The sequence below is a fragment of the Nycticebus coucang genome, chromosome 7 (genome assembly GCF_027406575.1).
Source record: "Nycticebus coucang isolate mNycCou1 chromosome 7, mNycCou1.pri, whole genome shotgun sequence".
NCBI lineage: Eukaryota > Metazoa > Chordata > Mammalia > Primates > Lorisidae > Nycticebus > Nycticebus coucang.
This window is the reverse complement of record NC_069786.1, coordinates 126,407,862-126,432,063: the sequence shown is the minus strand read 5'-3', so window position 1 is coordinate 126,432,063 and position 24,202 is coordinate 126,407,862. Positions and strand designations below refer to the sequence as shown.

The window sequence follows — 24,202 nt, the reverse complement described above, 5'->3', positions numbered from 1 at the left end:
TTTGACCTTGCAATCCCTTTACTAGGTATCTACCCAGAAGAAAAAAAATCATTTTACTGTAAGGACATTTTGAATGTTTATTGTAGTTCAGTTCACAGATGCCAAGATGCCCATCAACTCACAGATGGATAAACTGTGCTATATACATATATATACACACACATATACACATATATACATACATACATACCCATGCACACACCATGGAATACTAGTCAGCCATAAAAAAGAAAGATGGAGACTTTGCATCTTTTGCATTTACCTGGGTGGATTTGGAAAACATTCTCCTCAGTATAACAAGCATGGAAAAACAAGTATCCAGTGTACTCAATACTAATATGAAACTAGTAGATGAACAACTACACTCCCACACAAGGAAAGAGAACTCAAGTTTTTAAATTCAAGGGGGGAAGGGGGCAGTGGGAGGAGGACAGGGTCGGGGGCCTTGATAAGCTCTCACCTAATGGGTGCAATGTAGGCTTGTATGGCACACCTCCTGGGTGCAGAGCTCAACTACAACTCGGACTTTTTTTTACCTAACAAATTCAAACAATGTAAACTAATCATTTGTACCCACATATTAATCTGAAATTAGGAAAACATGGTAGTGGTCTTGGAATTTCCAATTAGTAACTCCCATGAGGCTAACAATAACAGCTGGCTCCCCCTGATGAGCCTGTTGTGGAGAAGGATCAGGTCTTGAACCATCACCACATTGCACGTCCATACCTGGTCCTTAGCAGAGGAGCTCGTGTATACCTCTAAGGATGCTGGGTGACCCCATAAGCCCATAACCCCAGCTCTGCCTCCTGTCTCCCCCACTCCAAAAAAAAAAAATGCCTCCATTTCCCACTTAAAAATGAGAAACATATTAGCATGTTATTTTTTTAAACTTGTCTCTTGGGCAGAGCTTTGTTTTCAAAACTGATTTAAAAAATCTGGAATTTAAAGCTCTTTGCATAGGTGTTCCAATAGGTGTACATCCTTACTGCTGATTATACATGTATGGTTATGTTACAACTGCCATGGGATCCCTGCTTCCCAGATAATTTAAGAGAGTTGGATTTGTGACTCAAATAAGTATTAAAAATACCTTAATGTGCTTGGTGTTATATGTGCCTTGACCTCTTTATTTTTAAAATGGGAGCAGGGGCTCAGTGCTGTAGCTCAAGCGGCTGAGGCGCCAGCCACATACACCAGAGCTGGTGGGTTTGAATTCAGCCTGGGCCCGCCAAACAACAATGACAACTACAACCAAAAAATACCCAGGCGTTGTGGCGGGCGCCTGTAGTCCTAGCTACTTGGCAGGCTGAGGCAAGAGACTCACTTGAGCCCAGGAGTTGGAGGTTGCTGTGAGCTGTGATGCCATAGCACTCCACCCAGGGTGACAGCTTGAGGCTCTGTCTCAAAAAATAAAAAAAAAATAAAAAAAAAAAATAAATAAATAAAAATAAAAAAATAAAATGGGAACAGGGCACAGAATGAACACAGATGGGTTCTTCCAGCTCTAAAATATTATAAATTAAGAAATTGAACACATGAGACATTTCCCTCGTGCTTTCCATGTAGGTGTCATGATGACCAAGGGGGTGTGGCCTCCATCTTGGTTAGTTCAAGCTGAGCCCTGTAAATTCTTATGTCAGAAGACTGTCATGGGGATGGTGGTTGTCCCTCAGCTTCGGAAGGCTCTGATTAGTATTTCAAGATAAAACACAAACCTGAAGACGAGTGTCCCTTTGCGGTAAAGATTTTTGCCAAGTAAATTATTTTCGAATGATGATTCTCAACTGTTATGATTGTTTCTAAACTTACATAATTCGTAAAACTAAATTAGATCAAGGAATATCTGGGAGACTTTAGCTGAAGGCCTTTCTTAGGTGGGTAGCTGTTGAGTCCATCAACTCACGGGGTGGTTTGGAATAGCATGGTTTATGAAATGTACATCTTGTTTTATTCAGATTATACCGGAGAGCTTTGCCAATCCAAGATTGATTACTGTATCCTGGAACCGTGCAGGAATGGAGCAACGTGCATTTCTAGTCCCAGCGGATTCACCTGCCAGTGTCCAGAAGGTAAATACCTTCTGTTCTTTACTACAGGAAGACCTTTTGCTTTCCACTTTAAACCATAAACTAATTTGGTTAGCTTTGTACTTTAAATTTCTAAGAAACTCTACTAGTTCTTAGAACTTCCTATTTTGTTCCATTAATAAAACAAAAATAGGTAACACTTCCTTTTTTTTTTAAAGCTATATGCTGTAGTAGCTGAAAAATTATGTTTAAATATTAGACATGATTGAGGGATTTCTGTTATTTTTATTTATACATTTTAAAGGAATAGCTATAACAAAACAAGGAATTTCACTTGTTTAAATTCCTGTGTTGTTACAATTATTTGGTTTTTGATACCAGTTCTCAGTGAAACATTCAACTTGAAGTTCCTCTGCTTTTGTTTTGAAATCAACCTTCTAATGTCTTAGAAAATTCAAGTCACTGGGAGAGCCATTTTTAGGCCTGCTTTTATTAAAAACAAACAAACAAACAGACAAAAAACAGTTTTACTGTCAGTTTAGTTTTACCTGAAGAAGCGGGGAAATAATCACAGCTATGAAGCTGGTGTTCGAGGAATTACTTTGTACTATGAGGAAGTTTAGTTCTCATTTCTGCTTGAGGGGATGTTATGGAAGGGATTACGTTAAATCTTTATTGTTGTATTTTTTAAATTTATTATTATTTTTTTTAGAGACAGAGTCTCACTTTGTCTCCCTTGATAGAGTGCTATGACATCACAGCTCACAGCAACCTCCAACTCCTGGGTTTAGGCGATTCTCTTGCCTCAGCCTCCCGAGCAGCTGGGACTACAGGCGCCCGCCACAACGCCCGGCTATCTTTTGTTGTTGCAGTTTGGCCAGGGCTGGGTTTGAACCCACCACCATCAGTAAATGGGGCCGGCGCCCTACTCACTGAGCCACAGGGGCCGCCCATCCAAACCTCCTGATCCACAGCATTGACATTGACTACTCCATGGAGTCACAGCCTCCGCAGAGATTAAATGCAGAGCCTGAGTGGGTGAGGGGACATCTCCCCACTCAGTTACCCTCGATGGCTGGTAACTGAGAGGCTGGGTGGGGGGCAGCCTGGGATGGGTGTTGACAACCCGTGCTGGGCCTGGGGGCTGCCCTTGTGATGGGCGGCGCCTCACACACTCTAATATTTTGAAGGAGTGGACTCCGACTAAGGAATGCAGATTCTCAGCTCCCGGCTCCCGGGGGACGGGCCTAGCAGTGGCGCACCTGCGTGTCCTCCTCCCAGGCTGTGTGCCCTGGGCGTGTGTTAAATGTGCTGGTCCGGTCCTGCTGTTCGCCCTCCACGTCTCCTTTTGCAGGGTGGGCTCGACTGTCTTAACAAGCGGGAAAACTTAGAGACGGTGCTGAGGCCTGAAGACCGAGTGAACAGCACCGACGCCCACTCCGATGTAGGGCGCTCTGCATTTCCCAGAGCTTTGTCACGGCCTGCCTGAGTGCGTTGCCGCCTCACTCTGCTTGAGGCCTTGCTGTGTAATCCAGGGCAGGCTTCAGAGTCAGTCATTCTGGGATCAAATGGGATTTTCCTGAAAGAGCTTTAGGAACTCCAAAACACCTTATTATTATTGTTATTAGAAAGTTATAGTGAGACTCCAGAGGACAGTTTGCCCAAAATAACGGTGGTAGTAAAAGATAGCCCTTGAACTAGAACCTAGGACTTTTGCTGTCGCTCTCGCTTCCATTTGCAATCTTCAGTAAAGATTTGCTGAAGCACAGAGCGTTTCCTCAGTACCGGGCACTACTCCAGCGCCGGGACATAATGGGAAGGGAGGCAGAGAGGGCCCCTCCCGTGGTGCACACAGGTATGTAGTTAGTGCAGGGGTAGGTGTCTTGAGGGTGTGCTAAAGGGCTCTGCAGGCCTTGGGGTGCTTGGAGACACTCCCCGGTGCAGAGACCCTGAGAGGAGAGGGGGGAGGTGGCTGGGCAGGTGGGAGGTGCTGGGCAAGGCCTGCAGGGCTGGAGGTTGGGGGAACCTTTCGCCTTCATCCTAAAGGGGAAGGAGCCAGAGACAGGTCTGAAATCTGGGCTCACCACTTCATAGCAGCTTTGTCCATAGGCAGGTGGACTTCACACTGTTTGTCTTGATGTTTTAATCTGTAAAGTGGGGGCAATGATAATGCCACTGCCTAGGGTCAGTGTGAGGGTTCAGTGGGGTGATGCGGATAATAAAGTACTTAGCACCATCCCTGGCTAAGTGCTCAGTAAATACTAGCTGCTTTATCATTATCGTTTCCATAACGATGATTACTGTTAAACCATTGATAGTTTCAACAGGGAAATTGGAACTTTTCATTCTGGAATGATGTAGCACATAATTTGGAGAGAGATAGGGTGGAAACAGGAGGAGTTTGGGGACTGTCACAGAAGTCCAAGAAGTAGATATCGGCTGCTGGGAAGAGAAGGAAGAATTTGAAAAGGAGAGACGCTGACAGATGTGGGAGATCTTTGGAGACAAAGTGGAGGGGGCCTGGAGAGGGATAGGATGTGGAGGGAGAGGTGGCAAGTTCAGGCTGCTGCCGCTTTGTGGTTGGTAGTGCCATCCATGGAGAAGCAGAAAAATGAAGTGTTCCTCTTGGGACACACTGGCTTTGAGAGATCCTTGTGACATTCAATGTCAGCTGGGCAGTTACTGTTTGAATCGCAAAGCCGGGGCCCAGTCTAAATACAGAGACTGGTCTCTACAGATCAGTGGGATTGTCTAAGGACATGCCTCCTGTGCTGCCTAGATAAATCCGGTGGCACTCAAGTCTCCTGTGCTGCCTAGATAAAGCCTAGAAAAAGTGCAGAGCTCTAGAAGTAGAAAGATGAAGGCAGATCTCCCATGATGAGGACTTTCATTCAGAGGGGGCCATGAAAGTAGTTTAGAGAATTCACCTGAACTGCTGCCTCTCAGCTGAGCACATTCCTGGTGAAGCCACTTTCAAAGCAGCCCCTCCCACTGGCCCATTCTTACAGCGCTGGTGTTTATAGATTAGCAGTGACTAATGTTTGCAGAGAGCTCTGCACTTTGAAAAGAGCCCGTGTCTCCAGGATCCTTCTCACTCAGCCGCAGCAGCGTGAAAGCAGGCTCAGAGTGTCTCCAAGCCACCAAGCCTTATGGAGTTCTGAGCCAGCCCCTGCACCTTGCCCGCCGCCTGTGCAGCTTCTCCCTTCCATGTTTGCGTTGATTCTGTCCGTCACAGGTCCGTGCCTTGCTCTTTGAGGGAGGGAAATGTATTCCATTCATCTTCTTGCCCTGCCTACTTTTAATACCTGACGCATGGATCATGTTTTATGTTAATTTAGAGTTGGCAAGTAATTCAATTATAAAAGTCAACACTCAGATATCACCCACTACGTCTACTAATTTGATTCTCATGACAGTTTTATGAAGCACACACTTTTAATATTTCCACTTAACAGATTGGAAAGCTGAGGCAACTTGACTGAGGTCAGCTGGGCAGAAACGGAAACCATGGCAGGTGGGCTCCTGTGCTCCTAACACTGTCCTCAGCTGTCTCTGAATATATTCTGTAAAAGACATGCCATTATGTTTACTTTTATTGATTTATTTATTTTAACAATCTATATCTTTGCCTTCCTTTTCATGGGGTTCTCTGCTCAAAGCAGTCTACTTTGTGGGTCATTATGCTTATTTTTAAAAGTTATCTTTCTAGCCATAATCATGAGTAAAGTACATGCAAAGAAAGCTTCTAAATGTCTCTGCTATTTAAATTCTCAAGTCTGGAAAAAGTGAGAATATTTTTTTTTTTTTTTTGATAAGTACAGTGAAATCCTTTTACATCAAATCCCTTGCAGGCTAGAAAGCTGTTAAAACTGGGTTTTCCCTCTGACTAGTGCTTTCAACATCACTGTTCCTATCCTTCCTTTTTCCACCCTTTGATCTTCATTTTGTTTCCTTCAAGGATCCTTTCCTATGTGGTCTGGGCCAGGTCCTCAGAGGCCAAATTCCCACCTGGGCGCTGTTCCTTTGCCTCCCGCCCTTTCACAAAGGTCCAAGCCAGGCAGGCCGAGAGCTGCCGTGCAGGCATCACCTGTGTGCGCCTTCGGGGTGCACCTGTGTTTCTCTGGTGCGGAGAGCTGCATCTTTCATCATCGAGTTCTGGCTTTTCTTTGATCTTCTACATAACTCTAGTTCATACTGAAAAAGTGTAATTTCAGGTTCTAGTTACAGAGGGGATAGCAGGAAGATATAGTAAGAAGAAATAAAAGTAGCATATCATGAGTGTTTGCTCCTCTCTTTCTTGTTGAATAATCACAGCAGCACTAACAGAGGGTAACTAGAACCTGGCATTAATGCTTTCGAATTGACTCCTTCCCCCGAGATTGTCTTGGTGTTTGGTTTAGAACTTGGAGGTCCTCAAATTTTAAACTAAATGCATTTTAGTTCTGAAGATGTCTAATGATATGCATATTGGTATTTAAATGTGTTTATTTAAGTGTATGAATATACAGAAAATGCCGAAAAATGTATATACATTTTAAGAAAGACCTGTATTAAAATTGTAATCATACATACTGATAACGAAAGATGAATACAAGGCATGTTTTAGCAACTGTTATAATTGCAGAAGTCAAATGCGACTGGAGTATGACAGTTTTAATACAGTGTTTTTCCCTTCCTTAAAATGTGTCTACATTTTTTTGCACCCTCTATGTAATACATTTATAGATACAATCTGAGTACTGCTATCTTCACTTCAGCATGTTGATTTTTATACACTCTCTACCCCACCCCACCCCCAAGATTTGAAGTAGAATACTACATAAATTAATAAAGAATAAGAAGAAATCATCAATAGTGATGAAAGCGCTCAGCAGTAAGGGACGTCTGTTGGTACTGCAGATGTGACAATTCACATCATATGGAGATGGCTGAGGGAATGACGTCACCTTGTTGCCATCTACCTCTCACAGAAGGCATATGGCAATCAGCGGCCAAAGGCAAGACCATGGGGCTTCATGAACTATTTTGAGAAAATGTTATTTTATCCAATGAACTTTACAAAACATTCATGTACAGATATTTTCTAGGGAGGCACCTGTGGCTCAAAGGACTAGGGTGCGCCGGCCCAATATACTGGAGGTGGTAGGTTCAAACCCAACCCCAGCCAAAAACTGCAAAAAAGAACAAAAGATATTTTCTACTGTTATTCTTACTGATAGGATTTGTACAAATACATAGGATTTATTATGCGAAGGAAAATATGTACCTGGGTAGGAGAATTCTTTCTTTCAGTCCTGTAACTGCAGGTGGGTTGAGATCTGCATATTCACATCACATTATTCTTGAGAGTTGTGGATTGTATGAAATATCTTGTCCCTTTTCCTCAGATCTAACCTTCCTCTTTTTGTATTCTAAAACATCGTATCAGTTATCACCATCTGGGATAATTCATCCCAGCTGAAATCCTGTTTACCTGGAAATTACCCAAATTAAGGCCTCAGGGATCATGGGGCTCTGTTCTCACCTTCGTTCTCTGCATTCAACTGGGAACGCACTCTGGTGATTCTCCTCCTCAGATAAAGGTTCGATCCATCTTTACACCGTGAAAATTCAAGTCCTCACTTCCACTTGCTAGATCTTCTGTCTTTTAGACTCTTTTCGACTATAACATACACCAAATACTATGAGAATCATCTGTTGGAAATACATATCAGTTAGTTTAAAGAGAAGCTTTAAAGCTCTACATTGACATCGTGATGACACTTCAGAGCTTGTTTGGTACTTTGAGATTGTGGGGCGCTGACCTGATGCTCAGAGCTGGGCCATGGTGTCTTCTGCTGTCTTCAGACATCAAAGATCTTATAACATGGAAACTCCCATGGCTGAGTGTGAAGAGGTGGTATTTTTCTCTAGTCTGAAGGTCAGTTGTCTGGGCCAGGGACAAAGCAACAGAGTAGAGTGATTTTGAATGTGGCTTTCAGGGTCACACTGCTTAGGCTTGAAATCTGGGCCCATCTCTTTTAATAGTTCTTTGCTTCTCTGAGGCTGATTTTGCCTATTGATAAAATGGAGTGATACTAATATAGACCTTTGCAAATTGGTGTGAAGAACAGAAAAATCCCTTGGCACTATACTCAGCAAATAGTAAGAGCTGAATAAATCTTAGTGTGATGCTGGTCATATCAACTTGGGTGAGTCATATATTTTTACCTATACCAGCCTTTAGTTCCTTGTTATGAAATGATGAGGGTCGACTACTACCTTTAAGGGATACCATTCCTAAAAGTCTTTAATTCAAATATTGTATGTGAGTTTAAGAGCCATTTGCTGAATCAATAAATCCGTCTGGTTTTAAGTCATGTTTATAGAGAAAAGCTTCATAACCTCTAAGCAACTCTAGGGAAGGACTGGGATAGAAACCTTTTTTGTCAGCCCAAAGGTCCCATAGGTTAAATCACACAGCAACAAGCTACAAGGATTTACCCAAACTGTTTAGTTTTTCTGCATTTTATAGCCCTGAGTAGTCATATAAATCCTTTTGTGCAACTCAGATTTCAGAGGTAATGCTTTTCATCTTAAAGGGCTTTATAGGCAATAGCAACACATGTCATAAAAGTTATCTCTGAGATGATGTGTATTGTTCAGAAACTTGGCATGTTACCCAGTAAGGATTTAGGGGTGATATAGTTCTGGGATTTTGTTGTTTTTCCGATATCCTGATATGTATGATCTTGGTGAAAACACTCTCTTAGGCAATATAAAACTGCATGTATTTACATAGGAAACACACAACATGTCCTCATAAAATTAACAGACCAGAATAAAATGCTGTTCTTATTCCTTTAAAATGTGGTGTTATCCCTAAAGCACCACTTTATTTAGGAATCATAGCAGTTGAGATCCATGGAGTCCCAAGTGTGTATAGTTTTACCATTTGGAAATGAAGCAGGGTATTAAGACTTACTGAATGCGAGTAAAATTTAATTTCTATGTTTGGTGCATGTTGGTTAATTTTCGTTTTATAACTAAGTTCATTTTTCTTTTTCACACGGCACAATTTCTCGGAGATTGTTTAAATAAAAGCGCTGCAAGGACTTTTGGTTGCCGGCTTTTTTCCATTAGCAGTGGGGACAACGCTGCACTAACGTTTAGGGAGTGACTAGGATCCTGTCTCTTGGCTTTAGCTTTCTTTCCTCTTCAGAAACCGTTCTGGTGCCCAGTTTAGTGCTGGCAGGTGGCTGTCAGAAGTTACCGTTTGATGAATGAATGGATCCATAACATCTCGATGCTTTTCTTTTAAAAAGAGGTAGGATAGCAGGATCAAATGGGAGGTCTAGCTTGAGTGCTTTGAGGTTTCTCCATACTTCCTTCCAGAAAGGTTGTACTAGTTTGCAGTCCCACCAGCAGTGTAAAAATGTTCCCTTCTCTCCACATCCACGCCAGCATCTGCAGTTTTGAGATTTTGTGATGTGGGCCATTCTCACTGGGGTTAGATGATATCTCAGGGTTGTTTTGATTTGCATTTCTCTAATATATAGAGATGATCGCCAAAATGTGGAAACAGCCTAAATGCCCACCAACCCAGGAATGGATTAACAAGCTGTGGTATATGTACACCATGGAATACTATTCAGCCATTAAAAAAATGGAGACTTTACATCCTTCGTATTAACCTGGATGGACGTGGAAGACATTATTCTTAGTAAAGCATCACAAGATTGGAGAAGCATGAATCCTATGTACTCAATTTTGATATGAGGACAATTAAGGACAATTATGATTATGGGGGGGGAAACAGAAAGAGGGAAGGAGGGAGGGGGGTGGGGCCTTGGTGTGTGTCACACTTTATGGGGGCAAGACATGATTGCAAGAGGGACTTTACCTAACAATTGCAATCAGTGTAACCTGGCTTATTGTACCCTCAATGAATCCCCAACAATAAAAAAAAAAAAAAAAAAAAAGAGGTAGGATATGCCCAACAGATAAACACCAATTTTGATTTTTTAAGGTGTGTGCCTAGATGCGCCCATGACCATGGTTTAGCTTTCTTCTAGTTTTTTAACTTTAAAAATTCAGGCATATGTCTTGAATTTCAGGGATTGTTTCTTTCTTATGGCTCACAGTAGTAACAGCAGCAGCAGTATCCGTATCAGTAATGATGAGATCTGCCACGTGGGGAACACCTCCCACGTACGAAGCACTGTGCGTGGCACTTTCAAGTTATTATTCAGCATAAATGAGCAGTTAACAGCTGAAGCTTGAACAGACGTTGCTGCTTGAGTTTGAATCTGTGATTGATCTCTTACTCCCTGGTGACCTTGGTAAAGTTAAATTCTCCATACCTCCTTTTCCCCACCTATCAAGTGAGTGTAACGTTAGTACCTAAAAGGGGTAGTGATAAGGATTAAATGGCCCATGAGGACCCAGTGCTTCCAACAGTGCCTCACAGAGAGTGATTAATAATGTCATTATACATATAATCCCCACAACTGTGCAGGGTTGATATTATCAGACCATTTCACAGATGAATTCTGAGGCTCTGAGGTCCTGGCAGACTCAGGATGGAAACCCAGGTTTTGACTCTGAATTTCATGTTCTTCTTGCTTCACCAGCTGCTTGCTGATCGAATTCTACCTCTCATGATAGCTATTTGGATGAACTCTCCCTCCAGGGCTCTAGACTCCTAGAGGGCAGTGATGCTGAACATTTTTGTGCTGCTTAGAGACCTGCCACTTAGGGTTAAATGAATAAATATCTCAAAACTGTTCCAACAGTAACATTTTATATAGGAGGTAATTTCCCTATAACCAAGATGGATTAATGGTCCAGGGGTGTCCAACCCACAGCCTGAGGGCCACATGGGGATTATGTGAGGACATTTTTACTTATCTATGGTAGGTGGACTTCATGAAAGTTGTATATAGACTTTTTGTTTATTTGTTTTCTCATCAGCTTTTGTTAACGTTTGTATATTTAATGTGTAGCCCAAAGTAACTCTTCTTCCAGAGAAGGCAAGAAGTTGGACACACTTAAACTCAGGAAAGTAAAACAGATGAATCTCATTGGTTAGTGACTCATTGCACATTCAGTAATGCAGCCGAGGGTGGCAGCTCGGAATTCCTTCCATTGTGTCCAGAGCCTGGTGTAGGGGAGGTACAGAGACTCAGACAGAGTTTATATACAGAATTTGGGGATCCCGTCCCTGGCTCTCTTCTCATGGTGTGCCTGCCTGGGCTCACCAGGGACAGAAAGAGCAGGGTTAGTGCTGGCTTCTTGGTCTCTCTGTGCGACAGTCAGAGCTGTGACAACCTCAGGGGGGAGATCCCCAGACACAAGACCACTCCCCCACATTTTGACTCCCCTGCAAAATCCACTTTCATCCTCTTCCTAGAACCTTGAGGTACTTGTTTTCTGCTTTTTGTTTTTATATGTGGAGTTTACAGTTCTAGAAGCAGAATGTTTATATCCTTGTTCTTAAATGCAGCCAAGATCCTTTGTGATAAAAAAAATAGAAATAATTTAGAAGTAAAGGTAATTTTCATTTTTCCCTGTGGAAGACTTTCTCTCCCTACTCACATCCCCCTTTAGACCACAACAATGGCAGAGATGAGGGCAACAGTTTTGCCTTTAATTTGGTCCAGACTGTTGTGAGATGCAGCCTGCACTCTCATTCTGGACTATTCAGGTCAAGGCTCTGACCCTGTGAGTATCTGAAGGTGGGTGTCACACAGGGAGACCCAGGCTGAAGACAGTGGTGAACAAAACTATGAAAGTAAAAGAATGTTTTGTTAACTGCTTTATTATTATTTTGGATTAGATAAACTTTACTTTGACTCTTTTTCCAACCTAATTTCATCTCTCATGCCCTAATACCATCTTGATAAAATGATACTCATGCTCTCCTTACCTAATTTAGCCTTTAGCCTACCTTTATTGTATTTTCCCACTGCTATTCTTTCAAATTGCTCCAATTATATTTTATTATAATTTATATGAAGAATTTGTCATTTTTTGAAGTCCCATCCTCACTTTCCCTGGTCTACACTTAGTGACACTTCTGGTCACTGTGCCCCAGGACTCTGACATGGGACTACCTCCTCTCCATGGGCCACTGCTGCCACATTTGGCCATGGTCCTCTTTTCTGTGATACCCTCTGACTTTATCTGGCTTTTAAAATCATTTTCTTACTTTTTAACCTGTTTTTCAAAGGACTCTATGCTCAAATGAGCTCAAAGGAAAAATAATACCTATAATTCCATCCCTCAGAGAGAATAACCTCAAATTTTAGGTGAACATCTCTGAAGTCTCTTTATTAAATGCCCATGTTAGAAAACTAAAATTGGATCTTGCTGGGCATTCTCTTTTAATGATCTTTAACAAACAATGTGCTCTGAATGTTCTCAGTGGTTATTTTTCTAAAAAATTGTTATTAATGGCTGCACTCATTCCATCCTATGAATGTGGCATCGTGTGTTTGATAAAGGGCTTAATCATTCACATGCTATTTATTGATTACCCCCCTTGTGGCAGTTACTGTGTTAATCACAAGGGATTCAGTAGAGAAGCAGCCTCAGGTTTTGCGGAATAGTGGCCGTAAGACAAGGTGGATGGTATTTTCAGGGATGTGACAGGCCTTCAGGGACAATCAGGTTGCAGAGTACTGAGAGGGACCACTTGCCCAGGCTCGGGGCTGGAAAGGCGTCAAGAAGTATTCCAGGGAAGTGGTGTTGAAGCAGCACTAACGGGTAAGTTGTAAGACGAACAAGTTAGGGCTGCAGGCAGACAAAAGGGTCTTACAGGAGGAAAGAGTTATGGGGTAGTGGGAGCTGGGGAGGAGGAGAGAGAGAGAGAGAGAGGGGTGGGTGGAGTGAGAGAGACAGAGATTGAGAGATTGGGAGAGATTTGAAGGACAAAATGAAGTTCAGCAGAGCTGAAGTGCAGAATGCCATAGGGGAAGAGAGAAGGCTGGAAAGACAAGTAGGAGGCAGCTGGGCAGAGCTCCAAACGCCAAGTTAAAGGGAGTGGACTGCACCCAAGAGTGTAGGGGAGGGCACCGCAAGTGGGTTTAGCTGGGGAAGGGAAGAATTTCAGCACTTGGAAGAGATTCCTGGGGGTGAAGGGGGGAGAATGACTGGGGGAGGGTGAGAATTAGAGAAAGCTGTTAGGAATCTGTCAGTGATTTAGGTGAGCTATAGTGGTGGGACGAGTTAGGGTGGTGACAATGGAGACGGAAGGAAGTGGTTGGATTTGGCTGTAAGAGGTGGGGGAAGGACCAGCCAGCTTTCAGCAAGTTGCAGCAAGTTGATGTACAGAGGTGCTGTTGGGTGGTGAGGATGAGAAGTGATCCTTCTAAAATGCAGGCGACACGTTTTCATCCCCTGTCTCTCACACCTCTGCTGCCTTCCATTCCAAGTGGGGCCCAGGGCCCACGCGTCCTTGGCCGCCTCTCCTTTCTTACGCTCCCGCTGTCTCTCTTCTTTCCAGCCTGCTGGCTGCTTGCATTTCTTCAAACACGAGAGCTTGAAGTTGTCCTCCAGGGGGCGCTGCTCGCCTAGGAGCCAATGCGCGGGGAGCCTCTGCACCTTGCTGGGAACCGCCTCCTGGCCTTGCGCGTGGCTCTCCCGCTGTGTCGCTTGGCTTTCCCGACTATGCTGTTTGGCTCAGCCCTAGGCGTTGCTCTCTACCCCGCACCTGCATCAGTAGCCTGCAGCACTGGCTGAGGACACCTTTTCCCTTTGTGTTTTCATATGATTTCACGCGTGCACGTGCGGTCTTGCAGCAGCGTCTGACTCAGGATTAGTCTCAGGTTAGGTTGGGGAAGTGAATACCCAGGGGAAAATGCAGACCTCTGACTAACCCTCTAAATTTCCATTGTTAACAGCCAATTATTTTTGCTTATATAACTATATGCTCTAAGTTTGATCCCTTTTGCCTTTTTATCTATTTAGTCTAAACCGGGAAAAGAATTGATTTAACGTCCCTCTGATTATTTCCTAGTAATTTTTCATTTTCTTGTTTTGGGTCTAAATGTTTCTTTCTGTTCTGCTAAAGAAAAAGTCCTGAAGGTGTTTTTTACTCTCTCACATAGATTTTTTTAAAAAGCAAAAGTTGCCTTTAAAATGTAATCCTATTAGGTCCATTATATCTGATGGTTTTATAATTGATTTTCCTAGATATTCCCATTTTTCTTTATCTTGCATAACTGTATGCTTTCTTAGAACCAGAACAAATGTGGTCCCAATTAAGATTTCCATAAACATTGGCCAAAACCCTTTCCCCTGATTCTAATATCATTCCTCTTTCTTGTCTGCTGAGCCAAATCACGGACTTGCTTTGCGGCCCAGTGCAAAATCCAACTCTCCCCTGAGATTTTCCTGCCCGGCCCACCCTGTAACAGTTCTTCCTTCTTCTGAATCTCTGCCATACTGAGATCCAGAGACACACATGCTGAGCCTGTGTTGACAGCCTGGGTGGACCCTCTAACCCTTCGTGCCATCGGGAATCATCCCATAATTGTTTTCAGGAAGGAAACATAGCCTCAACTTGTGCTCAGTGAGATCCGTCTCAAATATGTCCTCCTGGTCTCCTTTCTTAAAGACTGAGCTCTTTGAGAGTTAAGATTCGATCTTGTCCTTGTTTCCTTGGGCTACTCAAGAGAACACTTCAAGAATTAAATTTCTGCCTTCATTTTGAGCTAGTGATTATTTATTTACATACAGTAGAACCTTCATAGCTGACCCCTCCCTACATTGAACCACCTTCTTAAGTTGACCACATTTTTCATAGACCACATACACCATGTGTACGCATCGGTACAGGAGGCCCAGCTGACCACCTCCCATGTTGACCAGTTTATTACAGTCCTTTGGGTGGTCAACTTACAGACCTTCTACTGCGTTTGTAATCAAAACATCTGATGACGGGCGGCGCCTGTGGCTCAGTGAGTAGGGCGCCGGCCCCATATGCCGAGGGTGGCGGGTTCAAACCCGGCCCCCGCCAAACTGCAACAAAAAAATAGCCGGGCGTTGTGGCAGGCGCCTGTAGTCCCAGCTGCTTGGGAGGCTGAGGCAAGAGAATCGCTTAAGCCCAGGAGTTGGAGGTTGCTGTGAGCCGTGTGATGCCACGGCACTCTACTGAGGACCATAAAGTGAGACTCTGTCTCTACAAAAAAAAAAAAAAAAAATCTGATGACAAGTGTTTATTGTATTCTCTCATTGAACTCTCAAAACCTAATCTATATTTAGCAGTTTGCTTTTTCTAACTAACCAATTGTGTAACAAGCCCATTGGAATCTGTTCTTTGTCATTTGTGCATTTATTTATTCCACAAATATTTCCTGAGCGCCTCCTATAGTTCAGGCATGATGCTGCATGCTGAGGAACCAACCAACGTGGCCCTTCAGCCAGGACCTTGTGGTCTCGGAGGACATGGGTGACACGACGATAAACCAATATGCAACTTTGTCATTACAAATTAAATAAGTGCCATGAAGGTGGTTCACAGGGTTCTTCAATACAGAATAAGAAAGGGACATGTGCTTAGAGTGGGGCAACCAGGGGAGGCCTGTTTATGCTGAGAATGAAAATGAATGGGAGAGACGGCAGTGTGGGCAGTAGGAGCAGGACCTTCTGGGCAGCGGAAGTGGCAGGTGCCAAGGGGAAAGGCATGCTGGGGGAAAGGCGTGCTGGGGGGAAAGGCGTGCTGGGGGGACAGGTGTGCTGGGGGAATGGCGTGCTATTTCTAGGAACTGAAGGGCAGGCCAGCTCATAGAGAGCAAGGGAGCAGACCGGTCAGCTGGGCTCAGGGCACACCATGCTTGTAGCCCACAGAAGGAAAGTCAAATTTTATTTTAGGAATGATTGAAAGCCATGATAATATTACCCTTTTAAGAAAATTATTCTCATTGCTGCTTGGAGAATTGTTTACAGGGCTAAGAAAGATAGTACAGAGAATCTCATTAGGGAAAACTATTGCAGAAGGGGAGAAATAATCACGGCTTGGACTAGGATGGGCAGCAGAGACGTAACAAAGCATTTGTGTTCACGATATATTTTGGAGACTGGATCTGTGAGATCCACTGATGGGTTGGTTGTAGGGGTTAAGAAAAAGGAAACAATTAGATATGACTCCCAGGGTTCTGACTTGAACTGTTGGCCGAGGCAGTGAAGTCTACGAGTTAAGTTTTAAATGTCTGGACACATCATTTCTTTCTTGTGAATGATCTTCACACCATCAGCAAAAATGCCAGTATCACCTTATTCCATATTTTCCCTTAATATTGCAGAACTTTCTGGTGTTTAGATAGTTTTCTGATAATACACAAAGTCACTTCATTGTCTTGCAATTTAAAAACTTCCAGAAATACTTTCTCTTGGCCTTAAATATCTGATTTCCATAATGGGTGTCTCTCAAGGGTGTCGATTGCTTTCTACTCACATACTAAATATTCAGCAGGCATATTAATACAAATATTGGTTCAAATACAAAAGTTGAAGGAACTGTCAACTAGCTAAATTTATGAGGTTTTTTTTTTTGCATTAACCTCTCATTTCTTAGAAGATTCTTTTATAGTTCTTTTCTGTTTACTTTTTACTTTAATCCTTTTAATCTTTCATCCTTTTGTAGACTTTTCCCTTGTTGCAGTCAGTTGTTTTAAATCTCTTGGCTGCCAGCATCACTTCCACGTGTGTGAGACAGAATATTAAAAAAACAACCACCACCATTTTTTTGCTGGAGCTTTTTTCTTTCCAACATTTCCTTAAGTCCACCATCTGAGGTCTGTATCACCTGAAATATACTATTCCACACAAGAGCTGTCACTATGTTCATCATCCTCTCCACTTTTTTGGTTAACATTATCCAACATTTCTCATTTTCTCCTCTTCAAAGAGGGTTGTTCATTAGCTTCCAGTTGGGACTACATATGTGTATTATTCCTCTGCTATAGTTTATTAACCTTTTAGTCATTTCGGAAACACTGTTACAGTTTTTATTACTTATGTTACAAGAGTCCACATAGCAGTATACTCCGTTTGCTCTCCAATATACAGCTCTTCATATCTCGGAGTGTGAATGTATCCACCAATGTGCTTGAACCCAAGAACGTCACATTTTGCTTTCTAACCTCTTGCCTTTGCCACCATGGCTAGTTTAGTTTGCATATACCACAAAGAGAATTTTCAAAAGCATTTACCTTAGGAGATAATTATTGTTCAATGGACCAGTGAAAGCTTTTAAAAAGCTATGTTAATTATCTAAAATAATTTCTTTTAGAGTTATAGCATTAGGTGGTAACAAGATAACGCAAAGAGGTCCCTAGTATGAGAGGGGACCTCATAATTCTCTCTATCATATGTTTGTGTATGTAGGTTGAGAGAGAGGGGGGATGGAGGAGGAGGGAGAGGAGATCAGAGAGTGAATGAAAATCGTGGCTCATTTTTAGAATGTATCTTGGAAAGACAAAATCTGTTCTGAGTCACAGCTACAGATAACCCAAGGCCTTTTCTACCTTGTGTTGTAAAATATCTTTTCACCAGAATTCATCATACTTCCCTGCACTCTGTAAAGCTAACCTAGAGGTGTGTTTCATACTGATCTTTGGTTTGGCTTTGAGTCACAGACCTCTGTATTTTTACAAGGGAAAGTCAGATTCATATAGCACAACATGTGAGTTTAGGGTCACTTACATAGGTGCTCATTTATTATCAGCTGCTTACTGAATATGCTTTTTTTTTCATATCTGGGTTTAACTATTGAAACTGTAACATGAAAGCTTTCTGTGATCAGCATCATATTTAAAAGCAAGTTTTGATTCAACATTTCCAAAAGTATAGATTTACACATCTGTAACATGCGTTTTAGCAAAAATCCATAAATCGACCAGCATCTGGCCTTGATCAATAGATTAGCAGGCCACGCCTGCATCTGTTGGCATCTTGGCTCTTAATATTTGGATTATTTGGATGACGACTTGTGATTTTTTTTAGATTTTAGATTCATATGAGGGTACAAATGTTTAGGTTATGTTGTTTTCATTTGTAAGGTAAAAGTTCACATTGTACTTGAGTTCTTCACGGGGGTGGGTGGGTGGGGAGTAGGGAGGTGCTGAATACCCTCACATTGTGCACATTAGGTGAGCACTCAAAAGACTTCTGATTTTATAAGGAATTGATAGCACATGTGTATTCCTTAGGACTCACATTTTGTAATTATTTTGAAAAATATTCTCCATGTGATATTGGAAATACAGAGAACAGATAGGCAAATCAGGCTCAGGACATTTATGCAAATACACAGGGTTCAAAATTTGTAATTCCTAGGTTATTTCAGTGTTCTAAAAGCTGTCTTAAGTGATAGAATTTATAATAGTTATGGGTTTGCTCTGAGCATAATTTCTTGTGCTAGCATACCACCTTCAACTTGTCAAATGCTTTTACACACACCCCCTACAGGAGGCAGCATAGGGGCTTGAGAGTGCAGACAGAGTCAGACACACCTCAGTTTGAATCTTGGTTTTTCCACTTAAGAGTTGTGTGGTCCTAAAACTACTTTGAGATACCATCTAACTCCAGTGAGACTAGCCTATATCACAAAATCGCAAGACCAGAGATGTTGGCGCGGATGTGGAGAAAAGGGAACACTTTTGCACTGCTGGTGGGAATGCAAATTAATACATTCCTTTTGGAAAGAGATATGGAGAACACTTAGAGATCTAAAAATAGATCTGCCATTCAATCCTGTAATTCCTCTACTGGGCATATACCCAGAAGACCAAAAATCACGTCATAACAGATATTTGTACCAGAATGTTTATTGCAGCCCAATTCATAATTGCTAAGTCATGGAAGAAGCCCAGGTGCCCATCGATCCACGAATGGATTAATAAATTGTGGTACATGTATACCATGGAATACTATGCAGCCTTAAAGAAAGATGGAGACTTTACCTCTTTCATGTTTACATGGATGGAGCTGGAACATATTCTTCTTAGTAAAGTGTCTCAAGAATGGAAGAGAAAGTACCCAATGTACTCAGCCCTACTATGAGACTAATTTATGGCTTTCACATGAAAGCTTTAACCCAGTTACAACCTAAGAATAGGGGGAAGGGCGAGAAGGAGGGGAGAGAGGGAGGAGGATGGGTAGAGGGAAGGGGATTGGGGGGATTACACCTGCAGTGCATCTTACAAGGGTATATGTGAAACTTGGTAAACGGTCTGTGAAGCTAGTGAATGATGCCCCATGATCATATCAATGTACACAGCTATGATTTAATAAAAGAAAAAAAATAATATAAAAAAAAAAGATTCGTGTGGTCCTGAACTAGTTTCCTAATGTCAAGTCTCTAAGCCTTCTTCTGTGAAAGTGGGAAATAGTGGATCATACTTGAGCCAGTGGTTGTGATAAGTAATTTGCTCAGCATGGGGTCTGGTGTAGCACACCTCGTAAATATTTGCTATTACTTTTAACACCACCTTCGTTCTTCTTTCTCCTAGTACAGCTATAACTACTTAATGCACACAACTGTCCTCTTATTTCCATTTTCAATAAATGAGGTAACTGAGATATACAAGAGCTAATTACTTGATCGGGCTGACATAGTTTATCAATTAGAATTTGATTTGGTTACAAACAATAGACACTCTAAATACAGTAGAACCTCTGTAAGTTGGCCACACAAGTGAACGTAACAGGTGGTCAACACAAGGGACTAGGGCTACTGCACTGACACGTACCTGTGGTACGTGTCCAGTCTGTGAAAATGTCAATGAGGTGGTCAATGTAGGGAGGAGGTCAGTGATGGCGGTTCTGCTGTAATTAGTATTGAAGTAAGCTAATTTGAGTAGAATTACATAGTGACAACCATGAGCCTGTAAGTCCATAAATGAGGTATATCTTTTCATTTGTTTGGGTGTTTTGAATGTCTTTAAACATTATTTCACAATTTTCAGGGAACAGGTCTTATATGTCTTTTGTCACAGTTTTTCCAAGCATTTTATGCTTTTTGATAATAATGTAATTGCCATTTGAATTTTTTATTTCTAGTTGCTTATTATGCAACTGAATAGAAATACTGATTTTTGCATATTGACTTTGTATCCTGATAATCTGCTAAATTAGTTCCATAATTTTTATTATAGATCCCTTTGGATTTTCTTTGTACACTTGTAGAATCATAGACTGGTGAATAATGAGTCTTCTTTTTTCTCTTATTCCATATTTAGACCCTCCAGTAAAATATTGAATGTAAGAGCTGAGGGTAGACATCCTTGTTTTGTTCTCTCTGTTTGGAGAGAACCTCATTATTTCACTGTTAAATGTGATGTTAGCTGTAAGTTACTTTGTATATGCCCAATTTAGATGGATAAAGTGTTACCTACTATTTTAGTTTTCTGAGAGTTTTTATTTTTATTTTCACATATGCATGTGTTCATGAGGCTTCCACTTTTTGCCTTCACAAAATTAAAATTTAACAACAATAACAATGTTTAAGATAGGGACCAGAAACAAAAAACTCGCAAAGAACGAACGAAGACAAATACATTCAGAAAAGAAATCAGACGTTTTTCTTTTTTTAAATAATGAGTATTGAATTTTGTCAAATGATTTTTATCAATCTATTGAAATTATGGACTTATTTCATGTGCATATGAAAAGAATATGTCATTCAAATATCATATATACCAGCTCATTTTGTCCATTCTGTCAGCTCCCAGGAAAGCATCTTTCTCTGATGGTTTCTCTTTCTCTGACTGGCAGTTTCTCTTTCATCTGCTGTGACCCCTCTTTGTAGGCGCCTGCACATTTGGGATTGCTACATTTTCCTGCTGGATGGCTTACATTTTTGTACTAAGTACCTCTCTATGTCAGATAATACTCCTGTTCTTTTCTGATGTTAATAAAACACACTAGCTTTCTCATGCCTTCCTTTTCATAATGTGTTTTTACTCATCCTTTTACCTTCAATTTTTATGTGTATTTATATTTAAAGTGGGATTCTTTTAGTGCTTCCTTGTTTTTCTTTCTGGGGACTAGGTCTTGCTCTGTCACCAGGCTGGAGTACAGTGACCCACTCACAGCCCACTGTAATGTTGATCTCCTTGGCTCGAGGGATCCTCTGCCTTAGCCTCCTGCGCTGCTAGACTACAGGTGTGTGTCAGCATGCCTGCCTAATTTTTATTTATTTTTTGTAGAAACAGGGTTTCACTGTGTTGACCAGGCTCGTCTCAAATTTCTGGCCTGAAATCATCCTACCCCTTCAGCCTCCAAACGTGTTGTGATTGCAGGTGTGAGCCACAGTGGCTGCTTTTTGAAATATAATTTGATAATCTCTGCCTGTTAATTGGTGTTATAGTCCATTAACATTTAATATAGTTATAGATATGGTTGGATCTAAGTCTACCATAATTGTTATTTATTTTCTGTTTGTCTCAAGTATTCTTTCTTTTATTCTTCTTCTCCTGTCTTCTTTTAGGTAAATAGAATATTTTAGATGTATCTTATTTTCTCACTTGGCTTTTTAGCTATACTGCCAATGGTTTGTTTTTTTGTTCTTGTTCTTTCTGTTTTATTTTTAGTGGTTGCTCTGGGGCTTACAGTTTGCACCCTTAACTTATCAGAATTAACATTTAATAAGTTCATGCAAAATGTAAGCACACAATGATACTAGCATTCTATTAACACCCTTTTATTCTTTGTTCTGTTGTTATCCTGAATATTCCTTTTATGTTTGTTATATCATTATTCCATGTTGTTGTTTTTGTTTTAACAGTTTTTAAAGAAATTAATAAAATAAAAAAGGAATATTTACTCCCCAAATATACCATTTCTAGTGCCCTTAATTTCATCATGTAGATCTGAGTTTTCATCTGTTATAATTTTCGTTTGGATTAGATAACTTTCTTTAAAATATTTTTATAGTACAAGTAGATCTTCTGACAACAAATTTCCTAAACAGTTTTTATCAGAACAAGTCTTAATCCATTCTATCTATCATTAATAGCTATTTTTCCTGAATGTAAAATTCTAGTAGACAAGTTTATTTTTCTAGCACCTTAAAGATGTCATTTTGTTATCTTTTGCCTCTATAGAGGCAATATAATTCATCTGTCATTCTTATATTAATTAATGTATATAGTGTGTCTTTTTCTCTGGCTTATTTTAATATTTTCTCTTAACTTTTGGTTTCAGCAATTTAACTCTAATATTCCTACCTGTTTTCTTTGAACTTATCCTTCCTGAGGTTCACTGAGCTTGTTGTTTATGGGTTGATGTTTTCCACTAAATATAGGAAAAACTTAGCCATTATATCTGTAGTCCAGATAGCAGAATGGATGAAGGGATAAAGTAGTAAAAGTGCAAAGGGTGCATGCAACTCTCTTTTAAAGAAGTTTCTCAGAAGCAACCTCAGGACATTTTCACTTGTAGCCTATTATCCAGAAGGTAGCCATCTAGCTGCAGCAGAGGCTGATAAAGACAGTCATTGTTCTATGTGGGTGTGAGTGCAGGAAGTGGACAGACTGACATTACATCAACAGGCAATTTCTGCTACACATATGCAGTGGGTGACAGCGTTCTCACAGACGCTGGAGTACCTGTCTTCCCATTCTTGGCCTTTCTGCCAAATCCCAGGTGATTGAGTACCCTGTTTCCCCAAAAATAAGACAGTGTCTTATTTTAAGGTGTGCTCCCAAAGATGTGCTAGGTCTTATTTTCAGGGGACGTCTTATCTTTCCTGTAAGTAGGTCTTATTTTCGGAGGATGTCTTATTTTCAGGGAAACAGGGTCTTATAGCAGAGAATACTGGTTAGGAGCTTGGACTTGAGAGCCATATTACCTGGGTTCAAATCTCAACTCTGCCATTTACTAACTTCATAACTTTGGGCAAGTCACCTCTGAAAATGAGAAAATTATAGATACTTATCTCAGAAGGTTGATGTGGGCATTAAATGAGTTAATATGGTTAAAACAATTGAGACAGTACCTGGAACGTACAGGTGTTTGCCTTTAACAAACACAGTGTCAGCAGACTGTCCTTCTAAGCCCAGACAGAGATGTTCTCAGGGATGCTCCTGCCCACCACCTCTTCCTACAGCTTTTTACCTCAAGACATTGTCACTGTGTGACCCAGTAACTGGAATCAGGGGTCCTCAAACTATGGCCTGCAGGCCACATGTGGCAGTGTGATTGTATTTGTTCCTGTTTTGTATTTTTACTTCAAAATAAGATATGTGCAGTGTGCATAGGAATTTGTTCATAGTTTTTTTTTATATTCCGGCCCTCCAGTGGTCTGAGGGACAGTGAACTGGCCCCCTGTTTAACAAGTTTGAGGACCCCTGGATGTGAGCACCTCCTGATTCCAGAAAGCCCTGTTTTAGATATATCCAGGGTGGTGACCCCGAGGGGTTCATGCAAAAACTTGACTGTGTTCCAGTGATTGACTGACAGGCCAGCTTCCTTCTAGTTTCCCTAACTACAAACTCTGAGTGTACAGATGACTTGAACTGTCCCCAGAACCATTGCTTACATGAAGGAAAACTCAATATCCCTGAGCACCATATGCCATCTTATTTAACCCTACATAGTAGGAGTCAACATAATTTTGTAGGTAAAGAAATTAAAACAAAAAATGATGAAGTGCCTTGCCCAAGGTCATGAGCTATTAAGAAGATTTAAACTTTGTTTTTCTGCTTCTGCATTTTTTGCATTATAAAACCTTGTCCCTGTTTCATCTTAGGAAGGTCATTTAGAGGGTGGCTGATGATGTGAGTCATTTGCAAAAGGGTATCAGATGGGGCAGCACCTGTGGCTCAGTGGAGTAGGGCACCGGCTTCATATGCCAGAGGTGGCGGGTTCAAACCCAAATAAGAGGATAACAATTGCATAGGTTATAGAAGGAAATAGAGAATTTACTAGTCAAAGAAATAGCATTTTCAAAATTTATGCTACATTTATGTCTGTGACTCTTTTCATTCATCAATAATCTTGTGAGCCAAGAAAATTCTCATAATTATCCTACCTCACATGCATCTCCATAAAGAATATTCACATATACTTTGAATTCAATTTTTACTCTGTCATTCTTTGTAACAGAATAGCATTTTACATTCCATTATTATGATGTTTTAGACTATATAATATGCCAAAGGTGTATTCTCTCCTCAGTATATGCT

General features: G+C 41.2%; 1 protein-coding gene across 3 annotated transcripts in view; it reads left to right on the top strand.

Annotated features, from left to right (window-relative positions):
• Positions 1 to 24,202, top strand: part of DNER (delta/notch like EGF repeat containing) — a 334,821-nt gene that overhangs the window by 247,714 nt on the left and 62,905 nt on the right. For 2 of the 3 annotated variants that reach the window (XM_053597822.1, XM_053597824.1), the window contains exon 7: positions 1,959 to 2,072. The exons of the other annotated variant lie outside the window; for it this stretch is intronic. In XM_053597822.1, the coding sequence (XP_053453797.1) occupies positions 1,959 to 2,072 (114 nt within the window). The remainder of the gene's footprint in view (positions 1 to 1,958; positions 2,073 to 24,202) is intronic. 3 annotated transcript variants of the gene reach the window in all.